This window comes from Vulpes lagopus, chromosome 5 (assembly GCF_018345385.1).
Source record: "Vulpes lagopus strain Blue_001 chromosome 5, ASM1834538v1, whole genome shotgun sequence".
NCBI lineage: Eukaryota > Metazoa > Chordata > Mammalia > Carnivora > Canidae > Vulpes > Vulpes lagopus.
Window position 1 is genome coordinate 5,698,081 of NC_054828.1, and position 23,059 is coordinate 5,721,139.

General features: G+C 39.5%; 1 protein-coding gene across 1 annotated transcript in view; it reads left to right on the top strand.

Moving 5' to 3' along the window:
- The window catches only part of EFCAB6 (EF-hand calcium binding domain 6), a 237,958-nt gene that overhangs the window by 73,592 nt on the left and 141,307 nt on the right, over positions 1–23,059 (top strand). Inside the window, exon 10 of the mRNA XM_041755332.1 lies at positions 4,643–4,791. Within this exon, the coding sequence (XP_041611266.1) occupies positions 4,643–4,791 (149 nt within the window). The remainder of the gene's footprint in view (positions 1–4,642; positions 4,792–23,059) is intronic.

The window sequence follows — 23,059 nt, forward strand, 5'->3', positions numbered from 1 at the left end:
TTAACAATGAATATAAAATTTTCAAGAGAAAAATGTCAATGAGGAAAAAACTAACAAAAGCCAGTGTTGATCAAGGTGTTGGAGAAGTGAGTATATGTAATATTGTGTTGGTAAATTAGTAAAACTTGTTTTCTGTTATTGTTGTTAATAAATTTATTGTTTTCATAAAAACAGAACCATTACAAAATACATTAGCATTACAAAAAAAGTAAGCAATTCTGAAGAGTACAAAGAAGAAAGTATAAATTATTCAAAATCCACCACCCAGAAATAATCAAAGGCAACATTTGGCGAACATAATTCTAGGTCTGTCTTTATTCATATATATAGAAGGATGGCTGCCTCGGTGGGTGGGTGGGTGGATACATAGATAGAAGTAATTTTATAAGAAGAGAATCACGCTCCTTTTTACAAATAAGACATATTTAACTTAAATGTCTTTGAATTTACCAGAAGTAAAGGAGACATGGCCTCCCTTGTCATTAACCCTCCTGGGGGCCCTCCCGTGTGCCAGGCAATGTTAGGCATTCCCTTCCGCGGCCTTCACAGCAGTTCCGTGAGCGAGGCACTGTTATCATCCCAGCTTCAACTTGAGAAAACTGAGGCATGCAGGTGTTCAATGACTAGCCCAAAATTATCCTGCCAGTAAGGCCTGGAGTGAAGTATAAGGCTAAGTGCTTGCCAAGTCCAGTTTCATATGAGGCTGAAGATATTTCTGCACTTTGGATAAATATTTCTCTACCACAAGATATATTAGGTCCCAAAAGGGACTTCAAGACAAGAAAAGAGATTAAGAAAGTCATTAAGAGTCCCAGAAATGATGGTGTTTTTGAAGGATCTTTCAATTACAGGCAGCACAGGGTGGGCTCTCACTTCCTGTGTTCCTTCCCACCCCTACCTCCCACCTCACAAGTTTCGTCGTTTCTGTTTTGTTCTTAGTTGGGGCTTACGATGATATTTACACTCAGTTCTGTTCTATAATTCCCTCAGTTGTTTTGCCTTTGTTTTGTATTTACGTGGAGTTAATGCACGTCACTACGCTCCAGTGCTTACCATAGTTAATCCCTTTCAGAGTTCATTATTTTGATTTATTTTGGGGCTGGCTGGATTTCATTGTCAAGTAATTTCCTTAAGAAAGGCTCATGGGTGCTTTATTCCCTTTGTTTTTTCATATTTGAGACTATCTGCCTCTGACTTTCCCACTGGAACAGTGTAGCTGGGTGTAGCTCTTCCATCTTGCTTTCTCTTCCTCAAAATGTTGTAAGCCCTGTTCGGTTGTCTTCTGGCACTGGGCATTCTGAAGAAGAAGCCTGAGGTCAACAGTTTTTTTCCCCTTGTAGATGATTCCTTTTTACTACCTGGATGCCTAAATTTTATCTTTTGTTTTTTGGGATTTTTGTTGGATCCTTGAAATTAAAAAAGCAAAACTAAGCAAACTAATGCTTTGACATTAAGCATTTTGTCAAAGTTTCCTGGAACACAGGGTATTCTTTTGATGGAGGACAGTCCTTCCTTCATTTCCAGAAAACTTATTCTGTCTGAGTCACTAAAATCTTCCCTCACCTTCCCTCCTCCTTCTTCCCTCCTTCCCTCCATCTTCCCTGCGTCTTGCCTTCCTTTGGGGTTATTCCCAGTTACCCTCCCATTGGGTCCTCTTGGTCTGTCCTGGACAGCTAGCACCTGCTCCCAACTTGCTCCAATACCTTTGTCTTTCTCCTCTGCCTTTGGTGAGATTCTTTCAAATCATTCTCTTATTATTAATTTGAATCTCCACCTTGCCTTTTATGCTTGCTGTTTCTAATTTGTGTATTAGTTTCTGTAATGATAGTATTTTTGTTTTCTTTCTTCCTCACTTTGAAATATCCCTTCTCTTTTCATTGTTTCATCATCCTGACTTCAAGCTTTTCTTATAATGAATTCATATTCTTAGTTTCTTTTTATGGCATGAAACCTTTGTAGGTGATGTGTTTATATATTTTTTTATATTATGTTTCCTTACAGACTAGGTTCTTTGTGTTTTACCAGATCTTTCTTTCATCCTGTAGTTTTCCATTGCCTACATATACACAAATGACACATTCTCTTATGGGTGGACATTTAGATTGCCTCCTGTTTTGTGCTAAATCCAAATGATGCCACTGTGAGTGGTTGCATACGCATCTTTCGGAGCTCATGTGCAAAGGTCTCTAGGAATTAAACCTAGGAGTAGAATTACTTGCTAGGTTGCAGCAGACACGCTCCTCAGCTTTCATTGCCCATATCAAATTACTTTTCAAATATCAATTTACACTCCCAACATATGAGAAAGAATTCCTGTTGTTTTCTCTACTCACCAACACTTGATATTATTGGACTCTTTTTTTTGAACACTTTATTTATTTGAGAGAGAGAGTGTACACAAGCAGGGAGAGGAACAGAGGGAGAGGGACCAGCAGGCTCTGCACTGAGCATGGAGACCAACGTGGGGCTTGATCCCACGACTGAGATCATGACCTGAACTGAAACCAAGAGTTGGACGCTCAACTGACTGAGCCACTCAGGTGCCCCTATGTTGTTAGACTTTCAAATTTTTTAGCCTGATGCACATAGAATGGCATCTCAGCTATGATTTTAATTTTTATGTGTCATAGCTTTTTACATTTTGCAACCTTTCTTTAGAACATTGTTGATAGGGATGCCTGGGTGGTTCGGTGGTTGAGCATTGGCTTTGGGCTTAGGGCGTGACCCCAGAATCCTGGGATCAAGTCCCACATCAGGTTTCCTGCATGGAGTGCTTCTCCCTCTGTCTCTGCCTTTCTCTCTTTCTGTGTCTCTCTTGAATAAATAAATAAAATCTTAAAAAAAATTTTTGGTAAAAAATATACTCATTTTAAATAATTATTGAGTGCCTACAGCATGCAAAGTTCTGCTTCATTCTAGGTAATTATTAGTGAACAAAACAGATAGAATGTACTCTCATGGAGATTACACAAACTCACATCAGGGAGATAGGTGTTAAACACATTCATAAATGTAATAAATACAGAAAAGAACCTCATTTAGATTGGAGATCAGTGGAACATTAACATACATTAAATGCACAAACAAAATAAGCATACCTTTCTCTAGTCTGTCAATAATATGATAGCATGCCACACATCATTCATCATTTAAAAGAATGATGTAGATATAAGTTCTTACAGAAAAAATATCATGGTATATTGTTAAATGAAAAAAAGCACCTGTCAAATCTGAATGTATAGCTATGATCGCATTTTTGTAAAATTATATGTTTATATGATCATTATGGGAGTTTTTGAAACACTATAAAAAAACTGGATGGAAAAACTTCTAGATATCTTTATGTCCTTTTTTTTAGTTTGCTGAATTGCTTGCATTTTTCTCTTTTGTGTCATTGTAAACAGTCACAGTGAGAATCCCTTAAAGGTTTATATATGTCACCAAGATACTATTTCTGTTTCACTCCCTGCCTTTTTTTCCTAAAAGCTCTTGATTATGTCAAAAACATTCTCCTGAAAAAAAAAACTAATTGAAAACCAATATCATTAAGATTTTGAAAGTGGATTTCATTAATCCAGTGAATACATTGAGACTATACTCCACATCTGGCTTTGACTTCTCTTGTGAATCCACCTCCCTGAAAGAGATAGGGGCAAATTTAGCCACATTTTGGGCTAGTTTTGTGCAATTTTTTGTGTGTGTGCAACTTTCTAAGAAGTTTAGGACCTGCAATTCTGTAAATGTTTTGAAAGATTTTCCCATTAGATTTCCAATATGCTTGTGTACCCTATGGAAATTTCAGTGAATCACCTCTTATTCCTTTAGTGGGTGGAGACTCTTATGCATGTATTTCTATGTTCCAGCAGGTTTTTTTTGTTACCTTATGCACCAGGTGTGGTTATTTTGTTTCTCATTGCAGTTAGCAGGAAAAACTGAATTCAGACAAAGTGGAGAGGGTTGGAATTATTGGAGAATATTGTTATTACTCAATAATAAACAGCAGGAAAACCTTTGGAATTAAAACCAATCTTCATAGTATTTTTATGAGTCATATAAAAATCAGTGGTTAACCTACTTTACTGAATTTTAGAAGTCCCATAAGCAAAGCTCATTCACCATGATCCTTTGTGATTCCCCATTAAAAAAAAAAGAATAATTAAAGAAATGTACAATGTGTATTCTGCTTATATAATCTTTACATTAATGATTTTCCTTACTCTAAAAGCTACTTGTGTTTTAATAAAATGTTGCCAGCTTTTTTTGTTTGATTGACCTGACTTAATCAGGAGAAGCCTAGCATGGGCTCACAGTGGGAATGGCTTGAAAGTATATTAAGAAAGATGTATCAAACTGGCAGATCCACTGAATATTTTTAGCTCTGAAATTTGAGGTGGAGCTATTATATGGCTGTTTTTCCCTGAGAAACTTGTCTGCCTTGTCAGTTGAGTAGCTGTGACTGGGGATAGTGTTCTGTAGTGAGCTCATCAATTAAACATTTGAAGTTCAGTACATGCCATCGTAACCTTTTTGATCAGTTTTTGGAGGGGAAAATGTGACGAGGTTTTGGTAAAAATAAACTGGTTGAACATTTCTGTGAAGTGGATTTCTATGAATGCAACACTTGAATTTTCATTCCCTGCAGCTTCCCAAGTGCTATGAAAAGGTTGAAAAAGCCCTGAGTGCAGGGGACCCTTCCAAAAGTGGATATGTATCTTTGAATTACCTAAAGATTGTCCTCGACACCTTTGTATACCGATTACCAAGGAGAATTTTTATCCAGTTAATGAAAAGGTAAGAGTCCCATTGTTTCCTTGACATCCGCCCCCCCCCAAACGTCAACCATGAGAATAAGGAGCAGCTTCACTTATTTTTTATTAATGCCTTGGACTTTTTTTTTTTCTTGAAAATCTCAAACACATGCAGAAGTAAAGAGAATAATGAATCCACTAACGTACCTACTACTTAGCTTCAGTGTTCAGCTCATGGTCCATCATCTTATTTCTCTTCCTGCCTATTTTTCCATTAACCCTAGATATTTTTTTGAAGCTCTTATTTATTTGACACAGCGCAAGCATAAGAGAGAGTGAGAGTGCAAGCACATAAGCAGGGGAAGGAGGCAGAGGGAGAAGGAGAAGCAGACTCCCCGCTGATCAGGGAGCCCAACTTGGGGCTCGATCCCAGGACCCCCAGATCATGACCAGAGCCAAAGATAGACACTTAACTGATGGAACCACCCAGCGCCCCAACCCCAGATATTTTTGAAACAAATACCAGATATCATATTTAACTAAAAAGTTCTCATTAAGTCTTTCTAAAATATAAGAACACGTTTTAAAAACATGGGAGAAATACTGGTTTTGCACCTAATAGAATTATCAGTAGTATTAAATGTCCAACCAGGGTTCAAATCTAACCTATTGTCACAGATTTTCTTTTACTATTTGAGTCATTATCCAAATAAGGTCTCTACATTGCCATCGACTGACTTGCCCCACTGTTTTTAGTCTATAGGGTCTTTCTCCATTTGTTAATTTGTTCCCTTATGATGTATCTGTTATGGTGTATTTTTTATATGGAATTTCTTACAACCTACATCTGACTGATTTACAGTGACATTAGGCATTTCCTCCTGTCTCCCTCTCCCAACCCCTCTGCCTCTGAATGAATAGATAGACACATAGATGTTCAGTCATCTTGGCAAGAATACCTCATAGGTGGTGGCAAGCATCTGTGGCCTTGTTGGTCTCTCTTTTCGCAGTGTTAGCAGCCATGGTTGGTCCTACTTACATCTGTTAGTTCACTGGGGATTAAAAAGTGGTGAAATGCCACATCTATCATTTCTTCTTTTATTGATTGGAGTACTTCTGTAATGACAGCTTCCCCTCTTAAGCTGCTTAGTGACAATGACACACAGTCTAAGAAAATACTTTCCCTTCACTAACTGCCTTCCAGAATAATGAATTGGTTCCCAAGCATCCTCCAAAAGTGAGCAATGAGTGATTTTTCTTAAAAAAAAAAAAAAGATTATCATAAACTCATGAACATATACATATGTGCTATATTTAAGTTCATCATTATTCTCACTAATATTCATCTTGGCCAGTGGGAGACTTTCATGTTGGCTGCTCAATCCTAGTAGTGTGACCCTGATGGTCCTTGACAGCTCTCCTGCTTTCTGATGTGCACCTGGCTCTTTGGGTACACTCCTTGCTCCTGACCTGGCATCAGCCATTTCTCCAAGGATCCCTGTTTCCTTTGGAAATGGTACACATAGACCAGACTCTGCATAGGAAATACTGTCCTTAATTTACCTGGTGTTCTGTCCAGGTAACTTGGAGAACCTTGTCTCATGGGAAGTAGGGTAGAGGCTAGTGGAAAGATTGTTCTGCAAAACTCTGGATCATTGGTGGACATCTAACATTTCCTAGGAACAGCAAGAGAGAGAGGGAATTGGGTTTTTTTTTGAGAGGGAGTGGGGAAGGGTAGAGAGAGAGGGAGAGAGAATCTCAAGCAGTCTCTGAGTATGGAGCCTGACACAGGGATCCATCTCATACCCCTGAGATCCTGACCTGAATGGAAATCGAGTTGGACGCTTACCTGCCTAAGTCACCCAGGTGCCCCGGGAGAAACAGTATTAAGTGGGGCCAGCTAGAGCCATTCCTCACAGTCTCCTCTTTCCTTCTTGGCCCTCTCTATATCTAGAGAGGATCACTGTGTCCTGCCCCTGTGGCTTCTAGAGTCAAAGGCAAGATTTGGCCCTAGGAGTGAATATTTACATGGCTCAGAAAACAGCTCCGTTGTTCTATCTATACGTGGTGACAGTTTTTAGGAAACAGTTCATTGGATGACTGAGAGTCATTTCTTTTTATTTCGTTTTCAAAATTATGCAAGTAATATTTAAGAGCCATAATAAAAATAAAAAGCAAAATGTCACAATCCACCTTATGTAACAAATTTATTGCTTTCACATTTTCACACTCCTCACCTATATCCACATGCATAAAGAATTTTTATGTATTTTTAATTAAAGCACATCTACAGTTTTATATTGTGCTTTTCAAATAGGAATGTGTATCACAGACACTCATTCTGCTGGCTTCATCATCTTCAAAATTATAATTTTATTTTAAGATTTTGTTTATTTATTAAAGAGAGCATAAGCAGGGGAGGGGGAGGAGCAGAGGGAGAGAGAGAATCTCAAGCAGACTCCACACTGAGCACTGAGCACAGAGCCAAACATGGGGCTCAATTCCAGGACCCTGAGCTCATGACCTGAGCTAAACCCAAGAATCTGAGCCACCCAGGTACCCTCAAAATTATATTTTAATGGGTGCATATTGAATCATTTTCTCTGCCAGACATTGTGAGAGGTGCTAAGAATGTAGAAATAACTAACAAATAGTCCCAGGGCAGCAGGAACCACCAGAGCGATGGCAGCTGTGAAGACTATTATGGGCCTGCAAAGTGAACATGGTAGGACACTAAGGACACAGACAGGGTTGTGCCTTGTGACAATCTGCTCTAACCAGAGACCCAGGGATTTCTGAGTTGTGCCCTCTGTCGCATTCACCCAGAATTCCTAGTAGAACTGGTCACAAGGGACAATAACAAGGTGAATACCCAAATACTGATATTTTGAATTATTAATTAGGTTTATCTTCTGGTGCACATCTGCAAGTAAAGATTTGTCCCATCTTCCTGGTCAACTCTTCCCTTTATAATTATGTAGTTACCTTTCTATGTCTCTGGCTTTTATGGCCTATCTTCTCTGATACTAAAATACCCATAACAGTTTTTTGGATGAGTGTTTGTCTGATATATCTTTTTCCTACCCTTTACTGTCACTATCACCACGTTTTAGGTGTGTTTCTTGTAAAATAGCATTATCTGTATTTAAAACATTCCAGATGAACATCGTTGCCTTTTTAGCGGTCAAGTGTAGCATGTGACAAGCATGTTTGAGTTTTTTCCTTCTGCTTTATTGTTATCTCTCTGATTTCCTCGGCTCTGTCTTTTCCTTGTTCCCTCCTCCACTGTGTTTGGTTCCATCTCAGTTTTCCTTATCACACATTTTCCCCTCCACTGTCTTGAGACTTAAATATTTTATTTCTATTCTAATAGAAGAAGTTACCCTTAAATTTTTAACATGCGTTCTGAATTTAAAAAGCTGAAAGTTCACAATGTTTCTACCGTCCTGAATAAAACAAGCAGTTTCAATGTACATGTTACCACCGGCTAGTGTTTCAATCCAGTCTTATTTTGATAGTGTCTGAATTTTTCACTATTAGTAGTTTGTTTGTTTTTACTATCTGTGTTTGTTTAGGTTTTCCCAAGTTTACCAGTTTGTTGGCTCATCACTCTTCTTCCATCTCACCCCTCCTTCAGAATTCAATTTCCTGAAGTATATCCTGTAGTAGTCCTTTAAGTGAGGTGTTGTGTGTGTGGGGAAGGCAGTCTTTGTTTTAAAAAATGTCTATTTTCCACTTACTCTTTAATGAAGATTGTGCAGGGAGTACAATTCTTGTCTGAGAGCTATTTTCTCTTAGCACTTTGAAGACATTCTTCACGGTCTTCTGGCCTCTAGTGTTGCTGTTGAGAGTTGGCTGTCTAATTGCCAATACTTTCTGGGTGATCTCTTTTTTTTTTTTTCTTTATCTGGTTGCCTTTGAGATTTTTCTCTTTATTTTTGTTACTTTACAGTTTCCCTACAATGCATCTTGCTAGAGATGTCTGTTTATCTAACCTCCCCGGACTCGTGCCGTCTCATGGCGAGGATTCGTATCTTTCATAACTTCTGGAACATTCCCAGCTGCTACTATTTGGGTATTGCCTCCACCCTTCCTTGCCAGTCTTTTCTTCTGGGTCTCACTAAATATTTGTTGAAACTCCTCCTTCCATTTTCCTTGGCTCTTAGCCTCTCTTGCATTTCCCATGTTTTTATCTGTCCGGGCTTCATCCTGACTGTTTTCCTTGACTGTTTTGCTTTTTTTATTTATTTTTTTATTTTTTAATTTATGATAGTCACACAGAGAGAGAGAAAGAGAGAGGCAGAGACACAGGCAGAGGGAGAAGCAGGCTCCATGCACCGGGAGCCCGACGTGGGATTCGATCCCGGGTCTCCAGGATCACGCCCTGGGCCAAAGGCAGGCGCCAAACCGCTGCACCACCCAGGGATCCCTGTTTTGCTTTATTAACTGTCATCTGTGCCAGGTCTTCTCCCAGTCTTGCAGTGGTGGGTCCTAGCCCCAAGTGGGCATTAAACCCCAGCTTGTTACTGCCTGCATGAAATCCCAGGGCTGCCGTTAGCACAGCTTGCTCCATCCAGGTCTTACACCCTCCCCGGGCTCTTGTGGGAATAACTCACATTCTCTCTGCTCCAGAGTTGCTTCCCTCCATGCTTTCAGCATCCAGCACCTGTGGATTTTCCCTTTCTTGGTTTCAACTTCCACCATATGTTTAAAATGATTTCGTTGATATACTTATTCCAGTAGGTGTTGATATATTTGATGTATTTGTTGATATATTTCTATGGTTAGACCCAGGAGGTTGGGGAGAGATCCACTGTGTTGCCAAAAATCTTACCTTAATATGTTCATGCTGGCTGGGAAGTTAGAAAAGTCTCCAGAGAGTAAACAGAGCAGAGTGGAAGCTTCAAGAGATGAAGAGTCTCCCACATGGGTGGCTGGAGAAAAACGTTCCATCCAGAAGGAACAAGCAGCATTCCACAGGGGCTAGTTGATGGGATAATGACCGCTTGTTCGGGCTTTTTAGTTCTATAGCCCAGAATGTTTCTGACCATTTCACTGTTGAGTCTTTGGTTTCTTTCTTTCTTTCTTTCTTTCTTTCTTTCTTTCTTTCTTTCTTTCTTTCTTTCTTTCTTTCTTTCTTTCTTTCTTTTTTTTAAAGACTTTATTCATGAGAGTCACAGAGAGAGAAGCAGAGACATAGGCAGAGGGAGAAGCAGGCCCTCGGCGGGGAGCCCAACATGGGACTTGATCCCAGGACCCTGGGATCACGACCTGAGCCAAAGGCAGATGCTCAACCACTGAGCCAACCAGGTGCCCCAAGTCTTCAGTTTCTTTAGATTTGCATATGTTTGTTTGTTCATTTATTTGCTCAGCCAATCCACAGAGAGGTCTGGAGCCCTTACTATGGGACAGGCACTGTGTTAGGTGCTAGGGACTCATTGGAAAGGAAGACATGATCCCTTCCCTCAGAGTGCTACCTGCTGGCAGATGAGAGGACAGTCCACAGACACACCTAGGGTGAAAGGAGGTGTGCAGTGTGACGGAGCCATAGGAAGAGTGGCAGGGAGGACCTCAGAAAGCTTCTCTGCAAAGGTGAGCTTTAAACAGAGACCTGAGGTGCCATGGGAAGAGCCCCAGGACGAGCAGCCCCTCCATGCCATGGTTTTTGGGGCCTCGCAGAAGTCAGTGGGCAAAAGGAAGCCAGAGGTGGGGTAGAGGGTGGACAAGAGCCTGGGAGGGGACTGGGGTTGTGGCCATTGTCAAGGAGGGGTCAGGGACAGGTTTTGCATCCGATTCAAGGCCAGAGTGTGAATACTTATGTGCATTTTTATAAGGATTGCCAAATTGTTCTGTGAAAAGATAATAATGATTTATATTACCATCAACGTTGTATGAGTGTTCTAGTTTCATATTCCTTCTGGCATTGAATATTAACATAGTTTTAAAATATTGATAGCTTAAGAGGTATAAATTGGTGCCTCATTATCCTCTTAATTTATACTTCTTGGAGCAACATTGGACTTGGACATTTCTGTGAGCCTTAGCGCTGATCGTGTCTTTCCTGATGTGAATCCGCCTCATGTTCTGGCTGGGTAATGCCCTCACTGGTGTTTTCTTAAGTCAATTTTATCACCTTTTCGTTTAATAATTGTTTATAATTAATTATTAAAAGATAACCCTTTTCTGTTGTAAGCAGGATACTCCCACATAGCGTTGTTCCCAGCTTGCTGCTTTCCTTTCGTTCACGTGACACCTCATCGTTGTGAAGTTTACGTTTTAATATAATCAAATACATTAATCTTCTTTTGGAATGTCTTCTGTTGCTTAATCTATAAATTCATCATTCTTGCCCAGACTTGATATAAAAACACTTTCTACTATGCTTGTTTTTCTTATTCTTTGAAAACAAAACACTTTAATCCATCCTGACATAAGGTAGGCATCCAAATTCACATTTTTTTCCCAAATAGATAATCTGTTTTACCACCGCCACTTATTATTCTTTCCCCATTGTTTTTAATGCTTGCTTTGTCATACATTCAATTCTCTCCATGATTTGCTTGAATGTGTCCTTCTAGTCCGTTCTATCATTCCATCGCTCTACCTTTCTTTTGTACATGGATGTTTCTGTGCTATGCTGCTTATGCTGGTCCATCCACCTGCCCTGTTGTTTTCTGTTTCACCTTTAGAGAGAACACTGGGATTCCTGTACTATCACAGTGGTTTTCTTGAATTTAGATGGTGATTGTTGGGAATTGACCACTAATTATATTGCGTCCTAGGACTAGAGGATCTCCTGGATTTTACCATGAAAGCACTGGCACCCATGAAACAGTCATCAGAGGTGAGACTAGTGTCACCCCCAGTGGCAGTGAGTGGCACTGGCCTTGGGGTAGTGCTGTTTGCTCTCTGCCTTGCTCTCCTCTCCAGCCACTGGGAAGGTGGTACAGTGCAGAGCACAGTAGGAGGGACAATGTGGGGACAAGAACACACCTGATGTTGCTACAAGTGAGTGCCCCGAACTCCCTTTGACCTGCGCTCCCAGCGTCATGGGCCTGTGATTGTGTTGGGCAAATCCTGTATGACATTTGTATCTAAAAATGCTTGCAAATTTCACTAAAAAAATCTGTACAAGAATGTCCTTAGCAGCCCTAGTCATAATTGACCCAAATGGGGACAGGCCTAAATGTCCTTCAGCAGGTGACCAGATAAGCAAACTCGTCCATCTATATGATGGCATATTTCTCAGCAATAGGAAGGAATCAGCTTTCCATGCATACAACATGGATGAATCTGAGAGACATTCACAAGAAACCACTTTCAAAGGCTGCTACTGTAGGATTGTTTATATGGCATTCAGGAAAAGGCAAACCAATAGGATCAAAGAAGAGGTCGGTAGTTTCCAGGACTCAGGGTGGGGAAGGCCTCACTCCAGATGGGCAGCACGAGGAAGATTGTAGGGTGATGGAGCCACTCTGCATCTTGTGCGTGGCAGTGGCTACGTGAATCTTGTATGTGTGTTAAAACTCGTGAAAGTGTACACCAAGAGAAAAAAAAGTTCGTTTTAGTGCATCTTAATTTGAGAAATAAAATTTAAAAATACATCCTTTTTTAAAAAGGCAAACAACACAGGAAAGAATAAAGCAGGAAGTAAAATAAAATCTAAACCTTCATAATAACATGGTTTTGAGAAATGATTATTCAATTCAAGAATGGATAGTATAGGGGGAAAAAAGACATCCTTCGAATTTGTTATTTCGTAAAAAATACTCAAGGGCGTAAATTAAAAACCCTAACATCTTGGTAATAAGGCATAAAATCTTGACCCAAATAATGTTTCAGAGACTTTAAAAAGCCATTTTCCATATATATTTATATTTTAATGTAATGGTAGACTTTAATTGAACAGCTAAGTTGACCTTTATTGCTAACGTGCTGTGCTTTTCAATGTTGCCTAGCCTTTTATATAAAATACGTCTGTTAAAAATAAAATCAGTGTTTAAACATGAAGAGTGGGGTTTGAGGGATTGCTGAGAGGATGGAATAAATGCAGTGATTTGCTATGACTTGTGTATTCACTGGAGATACTTCCTCACCCATCACATAAGCAGGTTCTTGCTCAGAAACATCTTCTGGTGAGAATTTTCCCATTCATCCTGGTAACATTAACAGCCCAACAGAAGCTATATAAGCAGAAACAATAAGCCATTTAGCCCAAATTACATAAAGTGTAGAAGCAGCACCCAGTGGTATATTTTCTGTTATTGTCCAAATCTCTATGTGACATTCTGAAAAAAGCAAAACAATAGGAACAGAAGAGAGATCAGTAATTTCCAGGACTAGGAGCAGAGGACCGTGTGGCTCCAGGGGGCAGCACAAGGGAGCTTTTTGGGGGTACGGGAGCTGTTCTGTATCCTGCCATGGGTCATCATAATCTGGTCATACATTGGTCAGGGTCTAGGAAGAAAGCAGATGGACATGAGTTTATTGAAGAACCACTTACTCATGTGAGGGCAAGATTAAATGAAATGAGCAGATGTGGAAGCATTTCTCTCTCCTAGGCCTGAAAGGGCAGGAGAGGGAGCAGTTACTGAAAGGAACAAGATGGATAGCTAAAGGGGAGGTCACTGGAGGGCAGGGAAGGCCTAAGGTAGAATGTGGCCATGGCCACGCTACAGCTCAGCGGAAGGGGGCTGGGGGTGTAACTAGCCTGCCTTCTCTCCTCTTGCTTTCCAGTCCCCTGAAATCTAAAGTGTTAGCTACAATTACTGCTTTTTACATAGAGCAATGGGAGAGATAGGAAGACACATACGAAGGAGCTTCTAAACTCACATTACTGTAACTGGTCATAACTACAGTGTCCATTGTGTGTCCCCCTTACTTTCTCTGCCAGCATCTTGCTGGACAGTGTTGCTTACCTGCTGGGGTGCCCAACCTTCATTTCACAAGATCTCAATGCTTGATGGTCATTTCTTCATTTGGCTGCCTCAACTGGCTTAAGGCATGATAAGTTCTCCAGAACAGCACCTTAACTGCTGGGGATTTCCTCTCAGCTGACTGTAGATGAGTCATCAGCAAGGTACCAACTGTTCTAGTAAGTCTGTTCTGGCGATGGGATATGTGGGGAGACCAGTGGGTTCTGTGGTTCTGAAGTTACTGCTACACCGTCACCACCATCAGATGAGTCCCTTAGTTCAATTCTGTGATGCGCAGGACATCCTGGTGATGCAAAAGCATTATGGAGGTCCACAGATGATGATAAATGGCAAAAGTGTTTCAATCAGAAAGGCAAATTTGTATCTGAAATTTGTCAAGACAAATCATTGCTCCCTCCATGTTGAAAGAGATCCAATGTCATCTTTGCCAGGTGACTGGAAAGCCCACCTGGATAAAGGGGACATAAAAGGGCTCAGTGTTGGCCCCTGCCATTGGCAGCCTGGGTACTTAGCTAGGCAGTAGTCAGCACAGCTTTAGTGATGAGAAGTCCCTATTTTCAAACCAATGCACAGTATCCGTTCCTGTCTCTGTGACCACTTTTGTATGGAAGCCCATGAACAAGCGCCAGATTACCTGGGCAAAGTGACAGACCTATACCTTCAGGAATAGGTCAGCTTTCCTCCTGATAATCCCCATGGATGCCTCCCAGTGGACATTACATAGGACATAAATACCTTTATAAGCTGTGCTGCTTTTCAGTGCTAGACGACAATTTAGAGCCTGGGCCTTGCAGATTGCTTTTTCTTACTCGATGCCCTACTCAGAACTTCTGGGTTACCCAAGAACAGCACAGCAGATCAGAACAGCATGACAAAATTGTCTCCAAAATCCAGAGACACCCTTCAAGCATATGAGTCTTTTTTTGTGATGGGTGGCAAAAGGCTAATTAATTGGTTTTTCATCCTAGAGGGACTATTCCAGCATGCCTTAGACTTCTGGATCCCTAGAAACTTACCAGACTGGAAGAACTTTAAAATTCCATGGGGTTTATCTTCTTTCCCTTTCTGAGGCCTCTGGGGTATTTGTAATTTCATCCTTAGTAAATCCAGTTAATATAATATCATCATGCATTGGGCCAGCGTGTTTGTTGTCGCATACCATAACAATATATAGCTACTTGGTGGGGCATCTGGGTGGCTCAGTCAGTTGAGTGTCCAACTCTTGATTACAGCTGTGGTTGTGATCTCACGGACATGAGATCAAGCCCCATGGTGGGCTCCATGCTCAGCATGGAATCTGCTTGAGATTCTCTCTCTCCATCTCCCTCTGCCCCTCCTCTCTGCTCACTCACCCTAAATGAGTGAATGAATGAATATATGTTCCCTCACATTATATTATGGCAGGAAGCAGGTGAGTTGACATGGTCTTGAGATAAGATTTGAAGGTATACTGATCTCCCTGCCCCCATAAAGGGAAACTTTAGAAAGAAATTGGAAAGTTAGCATTTGATACATCTATAGCTACATCACAGATGCCAGAGGCTATGCTGATTTGCATGTGTGATTGGCATCATCACAACTATCTGTTGGGTCTTCCACTTGGTCCTTCCTACTATCATAGCCCCTTATTTCATGGATCAAAGAACAAATGTGAGGGCTCTGCAGTGACTAAGAATGATTATTTCCATTATGTATTCTGATCTTGGAGAAGTAACCACAGGATGAGCTTGTAGCCTTACCAGACCCACTATGACATGGACTTAGGCTTCATCTATCCCCCATAACCCTCCACTCTGACCGAGCAGACTGTGCTGGCACTGTAGCCCTCCATGGATTATCACTAGTTCAGAGCTACTATTTAAAACCTTGAGTGGTCTCAGCGTTTTCTTTCCCTTAATGCATAGTCATTTTGGTAAATGGCTGAAGGATCTTTTAGGCAAGGTTTGAGGGAAGACTTACAGTATATGCATATGGCTATATGGTAGGGTTGTTCCTCAAAAGTATCCAGATTCCCTCTTAATTAAGGGGCTCTGGGTCTGTGAATTGGTTTTGGTCTCTGTGACCTGAGCAGCAGGTCATGAATTCCCACTTTAACAATTCAAGTCAGGCTTCTGCCCATCAGACCTAGAATTTTCCCTGTATTCTGTAAATACCAGGCAGCACCTTGGTCTTTCCTAAGGACCTTGTGTTCAGATAGCTAGTGCCAGACAACTTGTGGGTTGAAACACCCTGATTATGCCCTAGCTTATTGTGGTAAGAACTCCCAAGGTGTAGCTATAGAAGGAAGTTTCCCAACTCCCAACTATGCGGACACCTCATGGCTGTTAATACGTTAACTCAACATCATAAATATCTATGAGGGGAATATGTGGGATTTTCCCAAACTTATTTGTTTGCAGAATGATGCTGGCCTAGATGGTCCTAGGAGCAATGTGCATAGCTCACCTCTACACTCTCACTAAAGTCATTGAATGTGCTTTTTCTTACCAACACACACATCATTACCTTAGAAACAAACCAATTCTAAACCATGATGCATAGGGCAAACCTACCCCAGATGAGGCAATCCAGGAAGACTTCTTGGGGAGTTGGCATTTAAGATGAGTCTTTCATTAAAGCATCAGGCATGAAGAAAGGAAGTCTGCTGGGTTGTGCAAACTTAGAGCACATCAGTCATGTTGTATTTGTTGTGGGAGGAAGAGCATCCCAGGCCAACAGACCTATGCAGAGGCTTTCATGGAAGTGGAAACTTGGTGTATTTGAAGATGGGAGGAAGGAAAACAGATTAGGGGACAGGAGTCAAAAATAGTTTAATGCTGGATGTGTTAAGTTTAAGATGCCTGTTAGAAATCCAAACTATTGATGCTGAGTAGGCTGTTGGAAGCTCAGAAAAAGAAGTCCAGGCTAGAGATAGAAATACGGGCATCAGCTTTGTTACAGATCAATGTAGATGGTACCTAAAGCCAGAGAATAGAAGAAGTTGCCAAGAGAGTGCATGTTGTTAGAGAAGAGGAGTGAGAGATGGGCGTTGTTAGCATTAGAGATTGAACGGAGGTTCATTCCCCACACTTGTTACATCTTCCTTTTGTCTCTTACCATCACCATCCCTGCCTGTCGCAGGTCTCCCCATCCTTTCAGTTCTGATGACCCTCCTCTTGGCTGAAACTTCTTGGTCCCTCTGGCTCATGGGGTTAGTTTCTCCACCCTTTTTCTCTTTGCCGCGTCCTCTGACAGCACCCCCTTGTTGAATGGAATCCAGACTCTTTGGAACAACATGACACATCTGTGTTTTTCTGTTCCCTTCTCCATAGATGGAGCCATGTGCTGCTGTAAGTCGAATTCATGGGATGGGAAAGTTGTATGGGAATGCTTCTGGGCACCCAACATCAGAATCCAGAGGGAGAGCTGGCTGAAGCAAAAAAAAAAAAAAAAAAAAAAAAAAAAGTCCTTGGGACATTTTTAAGACTAAAAGACTCACCTATCTCTCTGTGACCTTTGGATAATGATTATTCATGTGATTTCTAGCAGAATTGGTGCTGATTTTCCAAAAATTGTTTCATTCATGTGTTTATTCATGTTGAAAAAAGCTATACAGGCTCCAACTGGAAAATAGGGGAAACCATGAAAGAAAAAGAAATTACCCATCATAACAGCCAAAGATAACTGCTACTAATATTTTAGTATGTTTTCTTACAGAATTTCTTTGTGTGCACATGTACACACACTCCATGCACATTTAACATCGTTGAGGTCATTTGAGGTACAAATTGTGGTCTGTTTACTCACACGGTATTGTATCAGGAGCATTTTTTATGTCATTAAAAAGCTGTTGAAATTAATTTTTAATGGCCACAGTATGTTTTGTTAACCCTTGAGTCAAAGGTTTAAACATTTCTAAGGTTTCCATTATATATTGCTCAAATGCACTTCAGGAAGGTGTTAATTTATTTTTACAAGGGTGGCTTGTGAGAGGCTTTTTGCTGGTGTTCCACATTGCCACTTCTAGATCCTTGAGAATCTGACAGGTGAAAGGAGAGTTCCCTACCGCTGTTTAGATTTGCGGGTCCTTGGTTGATGTTGTGCTTGCACATTTTTCATGTTTAAAAGTCTTACATACTTTCTCTGTGAGTAATTATTCATCCATGTCCTCTAACCATCTTCTATTTAAAAATGTTTTACTCGAATATAAGTTACATAAAACAAAATTCATTCTCAAGGGCATAGTTTAATGAATTTGGCAATTATATCTATTTATCTAACCCCTGCCACAGTCAATATATAGAATACTTCCCTGACCCTACAATTCTACTCTTGGCCCTTTGTAACCAACCCCCTTCACTGACCTTCAGCTCCAGCAACCACTGATCATTCTATATCATTGTCAGTATAGTTTTCACTTTTCTAGGAGTTCTCATAAATGGAATAATACAGGATGTACTCTTTTGTGTCGGACTACTTTCCTCAATTACCATGTTTTTTTAAAAAAAGATTTTGTTTATTTATTTGAGATAGAGGGAGAGCAAGAGAGTGAGAGAGGGTGAAAGAGAGAGACTGCCTAAGCAGTGGGAAAGCAGGCTCCCTGCTGAACAGAGTGCCCAATGCAGGGCTCAATCCCAGGACCCCAGGATCATGACCTGAGCCAAAGGCAGACACTTAACTGACTGCACCACGTAGGTACCCCCTCACTTACCATGTTTTTAAGATTCATCCATCTTGTTACATATCCTAAAATTTCTAATTGTTATTGTCATTATTTGTTTACCACAATTTGCTAATCCATTCACCATTTGACAATTGGGTTATTTTCAGTTTGGGGTCATTACAGAAGATGTTTTGTAAACATTTACATACAGTTATTGGTGTGGATACATGTTTCCATTTCTCTTGGGTAAATACCTAGTAATAAAATTGCTGGATTGTAGGCTTGAGTGTATGTTTAGTTTATGAGACAGTGTCAAACTTTTTTCCAAAGTAACTGTACCATTTTGCAGTTCTGTCAATAACATGTAAGAATTCCAGAGGCTTTACATCTTCATTAATGCTTGGTATTGCCAGTCTTCTTAATTTTACCTGTTTGAGTAGTGTGTAAAGATATTGAATTCTGCTTTAATTTGCATTGTCCTGATGACTAATAATGTTGCACCTATTTTCATGTTATAATTGGCCATTTATATATATTCTTTTTAAAAGTTTATATACAGGGCAGTCCGGGTGGCTCAGCGGTTTAGCGCCTGTCTTCAGCCCAGGATGTGATCCTGGAGTCCCGGGATCAAGTCCCGTGTCGGGCTCCCTGCGTGGAGCCTGCTTCTCCCTCTGCCTGTGTCTCTGCCTCTCTCTGTGTCTCTCATGAATAAAAAAAAAAAAAAAAATACAGAGGACACCCGGGTGGCTCAGTGGTTGAGTGTTTGCCTTTGGCTCAGGGCGTGATTCCAGGGTCCAGAGATCAAGTCCTGCATCAGGCTCCTTGGAGGGAGCCTGCTTCTCCCTCTGCCTATGTCTCTACCTTTCTCTCTGTGTCTTTCATGAATAAATAAATAAATAAATAAATAATCTTTTAAAAAAAGTATATGTACAAATCTTTTGTCCATTTTATTGTATGGTTTATGTCCCTATTATGGATTTGTAAGAGTTTTTTACATATCCTAGATATGATTTCTTTGTTAGCTACATATGTTTACGTATTTACCTTCAGTGTGGCTTGCTTTTCTTTTTTCTTAGCTCTATTTTGAAGTACAAAAGTTTTTAATTTTAATGAAGTCTGTTTTATCTACTTAAAAATCTGTTACAGATAATTTTTATGGGATATCCATTTCAGTTGATTTTTGTGTATGGTGTGAGGTAAGGGTGGAGGTTCACTCGGTTTCTGTCTAGATATTTAGCTGTTCCAGCATCATTTGTTGAAAAGGCTGCCATTTCTCTGATGAACTATTTTGCACCTTTATTGAAAATCAACTGATTATATAAGTGTGAGTAGATTTCTGGACTCTGTCTCTTCCATTATTCTATAAGTTTATTCTCACATCAATATCACGTGGTCTTGACTACTGTAGCTAAATAGTTAAGTCTTTTATTTTTATTTATTTATGATAGTCACACAGAGAGAGAGAGAGAGGCAGAGACACAGACAGAGGGAGAAGCAGGCTCCATGCACCAGGAGCCTGATGTGGGATTCAATCCCGGGTTTCCAGGATTGCGCCCTGGGCCAAAGGCAGGCCCCAAACCACTGCGCCACCCAGGGATCCCTAAATAGTTAAGTCTTAAAATAAGGTGTGCAACTCCTCCAGACTTGTTCTTCCCTTTCAAAATTGTTTGACTATTCTAGAGTCTTTGCCTTTCTATGCATTTTAGAATCAGTTTCTCAATATGCTAAAAAAAAAAAAAAAAAAAAAAGCCTGTTAGGAATTTAATTGTGAATATAGTGGGGAGAATTGCCACATTAACCATATTCAGTTTTCTACTTCATGGACATGGTATATCTTTCCATTTATTTAGGTGTTTAATTTCCCTAGGCAAGATTTTGTTTATAATGCTCAAATCTTATGTATTATATTTATTCCTAAGTATTTTTATGCAGTTGCAAATGAAATGTTTTAAAATTTCATTTTCTAATTATTCATGGCCAATAATTAGAAATACAATGAATTTTGTATATTAACTTAGAACTCTGTGACCTTACTAAATTCACTGGTTAGTTCAAATGTCTTCTTAATAGATTTTTCTAGTGTTTTGAAATACAGTCCTTTTGCTTGCAAATAAAGGCAAGCTTGTATCTTCCTTTGCAATCTTTATGCCTTTTTTTTTCTTGATTTATTTTACTGGGTGATACATTAAGTCCAATGCTGAATCCAAATGGCAAAATTAGACATCTTTACCTTTTTCTGATATGATTTTAGGTAGAAAGCATTCTATCTTACACCATAGTGTGATGTTAGCCATGGATTTCTTATAGATGCCCTTTATTAGGTTAAGGGAATCCTTTCTATTCCTATTTTGTTGAAATTTTTTTTTCACATGTGTGTTTTTGTCAAATGATTTTTCTGCATCTACTCTGATATCATGTCATTTTCTTCCATTATTCTATTAAATAGTGAATTACATTGATTGACTTCAAAATGTTAGGCCAACTTGCATCTGGAATTAAACCCCACTTCATCATAATATAGTATCCTTTTTGTATATTTGCTTTTATTTGCTATAATTTTGTTAAAAATTTTTTGGCATCTTTTTTCATGTGATATTTGTCTAAAGTTGCCCTTTCTTGTAAAATACTTCCCTCAGTTTGGGATCAGATTAACACTGACCTTGGAAAATTGGTTGAGAAATGTTTTCTTCCTCTCTACTTTCTAACCAGCATTATTTATTTTCCTTATATGTTTGGTAAAATTCACTTGAGAAGCCATTTAGGTCTGAAGTTTTCTTTCTGGGAATGTTTTAAATTAAAAAAATTAAATATGGAATTATTCAAGTGTTCTGTTTCTTCTCAGGTCATTTTTGGTAATTTGTGTTTTTTCAACACATTCCATTTCATCTTAATTGTCAAATGTATTGACAAAGCTATTCATAATATTCCGTCATTATCCTTTTTTTTTTTTTTTTTAAGATTTTGTTTATTCATGAGAGACACAGAGTGAGAGAGGCAGAGATACAGGCAGAGGGAGAAGCAGGCTCCATGGAGGGAGCCCAATGCAGGACTGGATCCCGGCCCCCAGGATCACACCCTGGGCCAAAGGCAGGCGCTACCGCTGAACCACCCAGGCTGCCCTCCCTCATTATACTTTTAAAAAATAACCATTTTATTTCAGAACAGTTTTATATTTATATAATTATTATGAAGATAGTGCAGAGAATTTTCATATACCCCACACCCAGTTTCCCCTATTATTAACATCTTACATTAGTATGGTACATTTTTCACAGTTAATGAACTAATATTGATGTATTGATGTAACTAATATTATGTTAATAGTGGTAACTATTTTGTTAGTCCATACTTTATTCATCTTCCCTCAGTTTTCCCCTAATACCTTTTTCTGTTCCAGGATATCACCTAGGATACCCCATTACATTTAGTAGTCATGTATCCTTAAGCTTATCTTGGTTCTGACACTTTCTCAGACTTTTCTTGTTTTTTAATGACCTTGCTAGTTTCGAGGATCTTTGGTCAGATATTTTATAAAATGTCCTCAACTGGAATTTTACTGATTAGACTGGGGTAATGTGTTTTTCGAAGACCACAGAGGTAAAGTATCATTCTTGTCACATCGTATCAAGGATGCATGGTATCAATATGACTTGTCACTGTTGAGGTTGACCTTGACCATGTGGCTTAAGATAGTGTCCTTTTATTTTCAACCTATCTATGTCTTTATAATAAATGTGCCTTTTGGGGTTCTTGGGTAGCTCAGTCAGTTAAGCGTCTGAGCCTTGATTTGGGCTTGGGTTATGATCTCAGGGTCTTGGGATTGAGCCCCACATTGGGCTCCAACTGAGTGTGGAGCTTGATTAAGATTTTCACTCTACTTCTCTTTCTGCTCCCTCCCCACCATCACACATGTGCTCACTCTCTTAAAAACAAAAACGAACAACAACAGAATAAAAACCACAGTGCCTTTTTTGTGAATGCATAAATTTGGATCTTTAAAAAAATCCAATTCAAATGTTTAGTCCATTAATATTTAAAGTAATTATTGATATATTTGGATTTGGGTTTTCCGTTTTTTTTTTTGTTTGTTTGTTTGTTTGGTTTTGTTTTGTTTTTTTTGCTTTTTGTTTGGTCTTCAGATTTGTTTTCTTCTTTTCAGATATTGGAATTTTTTTAGAACTCAATTTTAATTTTCTTATGGTCTTTTTACCTATACATCTTTGTATAATTTTTCATGGGGATTATAGTATACATTTTTAGTGCTCTCAGCCTGTGTACAGTTAATACTGTACCACTTCACATAAATTGTTGAACCTACATAAGCAATATGGGTCTACATTCTGCCCCCCATGTCTTTTATACTGTGGGTACTATATGTATTATACCTACCTATGTAATAAACGTCACAAAACAATGTTATTTCTTTTTTGCTTTAAATAACTATGAGTAAATTAAGAAGAGTTTGGGCAGCCCAGGTGGCTCAGCAGTTTAGCGCCACCTTCAGCCCAGGGTGTGATCCTGGAGACCTGGGATTGAGTCCCACATCAGGCTCCCTGCATGGAGCCTGCTTCTCCCTCTACCTGTGTCTCTGCCTCTTTCTCTCTGTCTCTCTCTCTCTCTCTGTGTCTTTCATGAATAATAAATAAAAAAATTAAGAGTTTGAAAAGCAAAAAAAAAATAGCCTTTTGTATTTTTTCAAATATTTACCATTCTGATACTTTCCTCATTCTTTT